Source organism: Gavialis gangeticus, unplaced genomic scaffold (genome assembly GCF_001723915.1).
Source record: "Gavialis gangeticus isolate Ggan-Ray unplaced genomic scaffold, GavGan_comp1, whole genome shotgun sequence".
Taxonomy (NCBI): domain Eukaryota; kingdom Metazoa; phylum Chordata; order Crocodylia; family Gavialidae; genus Gavialis; species Gavialis gangeticus.
This window is the reverse complement of record NW_017729022.1, coordinates 63,809,520-63,812,681: the sequence shown is the minus strand read 5'-3', so window position 1 is coordinate 63,812,681 and position 3,162 is coordinate 63,809,520. Positions and strand designations below refer to the sequence as shown.

The 3,162-nt window shown below is 54.6% G+C and overlaps 1 protein-coding gene across 2 annotated transcripts in view; it reads right to left on the bottom strand.

The window, feature by feature from the left end:
- Window positions 1-1,783: 1,783 nt before the first annotated feature.
- The window catches only part of CARD10 (caspase recruitment domain family member 10), a 33,173-nt gene continuing 31,794 nt past the window's right edge, over window positions 1,784-3,162 (bottom strand). For both annotated transcript variants that reach the window (XM_019515252.1, XM_019515253.1), the window contains exon 21: window positions 1,784-2,792. In XM_019515252.1, the coding sequence (XP_019370797.1) occupies window positions 2,585-2,792 (208 nt within the window). In that variant the 3' untranslated portion in view covers window positions 1,784-2,584. The remainder of the gene's footprint in view (window positions 2,793-3,162) is intronic.

Here is a 3,162-nt window from a genome sequence, read left to right as displayed (position 1 = left end):
CCCACTTTGAGAGAGGCCTCATTGTGTGCTGGCTGCACTGGGTGGAGCGGTGTCAGTGCCTGGAGGGGGCGGCAGGGGCAGTGCTGGTTGTGATTCTCCATCCATATTGGCACTGTGGCCGTTTCCCATTCGTGGACAATCTGTATTGCTGCAGGGCAGCTCCAGGAGGTTGCTCTACATTTTAGTGGCTGTAGGTTTAAATTTTTGTGAAGACACAGGCATTCCTTTAGAAACCCAAAGACCGGAAAAACACCTCACAGGGGAGCTGTGAAGATCGACAAATTAATCTTTGCCCAGAGCTCTGAAACTGTGAAGCACCAGCTGAGCACTGTGAGGAGATGCAGTGCACCTCACCCTCTGGGACTGCCCAACCCATCTTCACACTGCGCCCAAGCACTCCCTCTCCATCCTCCGTATGCCATGGGGCTGGGCAGACAGTTCTCTCAGTGCTGTCACTTTTCCTCAGCCCTGGACCAGTTTGTGCCATTCCCAGTGCTGCCCCCCTGGCATCCCCACTGCTGTGTGAAACACAGCTTAGCTCCTCCTCACCACTGGCACCACATAGGGGGTGCACACAGGTGCACATGCACCCCCTGTGAAAAGGCGCCGCCAACACTCCTGACAGCACCTGCGGGCAGTCGCCGCTCGCCACCCACCCCCCTCACCACCGACACCACCGGCGACGTCTGCGGGGGGTCTGCAATCACTGCTGGCTGCCACCAACACTGTTGGTGGTGTCTCCAGGTGGTCACCAACCGCCAGTCAGTGCTCAGCAGCTGCACCCCCCTACCCCCACCACTGAGAGCGCCATGGCCACTTGCAGGAGCTCCCCACTTGCCACCGCCATGCTCCCACGGTGGACAGCACCACCACCACCTGCAGGAGCTTGCTGTGTGCCCCCCCGCCTCCAGGGGCACATGGTGTTCATGCTCAGAGCTCAAGGAATGTCACAGCTTGGCCACCAACTGCTCTAACACAGGTCCCCAGAAGTGATGGAGGGTGAACTCTTCAACCTAACTGCACTCCTCAGAGCACTCCTGCTCCCTGAGGGTGACTCCCAGCATAAGCCAACATCCCAGCTGTATGCCAGGAGTGTGCCACTGGCAAGCACAGATGCCGCCTCTTCTCCTCCCCCAACTACATGTCCATCTCTTATGTGCTGTTCCTCTGTGACTTCCCCTGTAGTTCTACTTCTACTTCTTCCCCAACATCTGAGAGGAGAGGGCAAGAGGGAAAGACAGGCTGGGTTTCAGGCACAGTTTGTCCCAACTCCAGTCACAGCAGCTGAGTGAAAATGGCCTCTGGTAGCTGGGTAAGGTGATCCACAGCCTTCTGGCTATCCTACTGGGCCCAGCCTTGCCCATTATTCCCTCAGAGCACAAGACAGATGGCAAGGTGCTCTGAGCCTTTGGAGGTAATGAGGGAGCAGTCACTCTGGGAGAATCAGTCAAGCATCTTCAGTATGCCTCTGCCTTCATCAGAGAAACAGACTGTTGGGTCTGTACTGGAGAGGGAGAGGAGGAGGGGGCAAAGAAAGGAGGACAGAAAAGAGAGATGGGGTTTTGGTCCAGCCCATCCTCTCTCCCTGCCTGCTGCCTCCCTTCTAGGTAGCAGCAAGATAGCATTCCTCTGTCCCTGCCAGTGCCTGTCATGCAGCTGCACAAAGGGACCTCAGCTTGGCACAGAATTTAGGAGAGACCTGGGGAGGGGAAAGGCAGGAGGATAAGTGAATTCCCTCTCCCATTCCTTTCTCTTAATGCATGGAGCAGCAGCCACTCATCCATTTCCATTATAAATGGTATTTAATTCTCTTTTATATGCAGGTTTCCAATAAAAGGGTCCGTTAATAATTTATATGCAATAAAGATTACAATTACCATAAAACTAGAATGTCTCACAAACCCCACCTAGCGTTGTTCTGACTCCGGTGGGCTGTGCATGCATCCATGTGTTTCAGCAGGACAGCATCTGAGGTAGTGAAGGGAGCCAGAGAGACAGCTGCGGGGAAGGAAAGACTGATGCAGTGGCCAGCAGGGGAAGAAACAGATAAACAGACTAATCAAAAGTACAAGAGCATAAAAGGGAGGAGATGCATGCCAGAGCCCACTTCACAGGTTTCCTCTAAGTGCCCAGTCCCAGCTGCCCAAATCACTGGCCTACAGGGCAGACCCTGTTGCCAAGGCAAGGCCATGACAGAGAAGTGTGGTATGGACTCCAAGGGGTTCTTCAGTGAGAAGGCAAAATAAATCCCTGCAATGAAACACAGAAACTTCTCTGGAAGAGAAGTCTGTATGCATTACTTCCCACTATACTGGCAAGTTTCTAAGCAGCCTGAAGTAGGCTTGCTAACTCCCTGGCAGGAACAGGCATAAAGGGCTACCCTGTCCCTTCTGGGACCTTCCTGACAGCAAGGCATCATGCTGTAGCCCAGTCAGAAGAAACAAATGATATTCATAAAGCAGCTTGGAGACTTGGAAGACAACCTCCTTTGGGTACAGACCATGGGCCAGGTAGCTTGTGGTCAGCTCCTCCATCTGGAGCCTCCTGTCATGCAAGTGTCACGTTGCCTTGGCTGGGTCTTGGATCATGGCTCGCCAACCTCAACCCACACCACCTTGGTCTGCTCCTGGAAGATGCAGCCCCGCACCACTTTCACCAGCTCCTCAGCATGGCACCAGGACTGGGGATCCACCCGGGCCCAGGAGCAAGGCAGGCTTTGGAGAGCCTGCTCAGCACTACGGCACAGCTTCAGCACCTCAGAGTCACGCTGGCCCGGCTTTCCTAGCAAGCTCCTAACAGGACACACAGAGACACATCCACAAATATGAACAAACCACAGAGAACTGAACTAGCACTGGCTGCACAGCACAGCACTACCATGCCGTCCCCTCCAGCACACGTCTCCACAGCCAGCACTCCCATCCCATTCCCTACTACCCCATTCCCTGCTGCCCATCCCATGCTCTCACCCCATTCCCTCCAATGATCCCCCTGACAGCAGCCCGTACTGCAACTCTATTCCCTAAAGCAACTGCCCACAGCCAGTGCTCCTGCCTTGTTCCCTACAGAGACTGCCCTTCCAGAGCCAGCACTCCTGCCCTGTTCCCTCTACTGACTCATTCTCTCCCTCCCTCTCACACACACACTCGAACACACACAGAC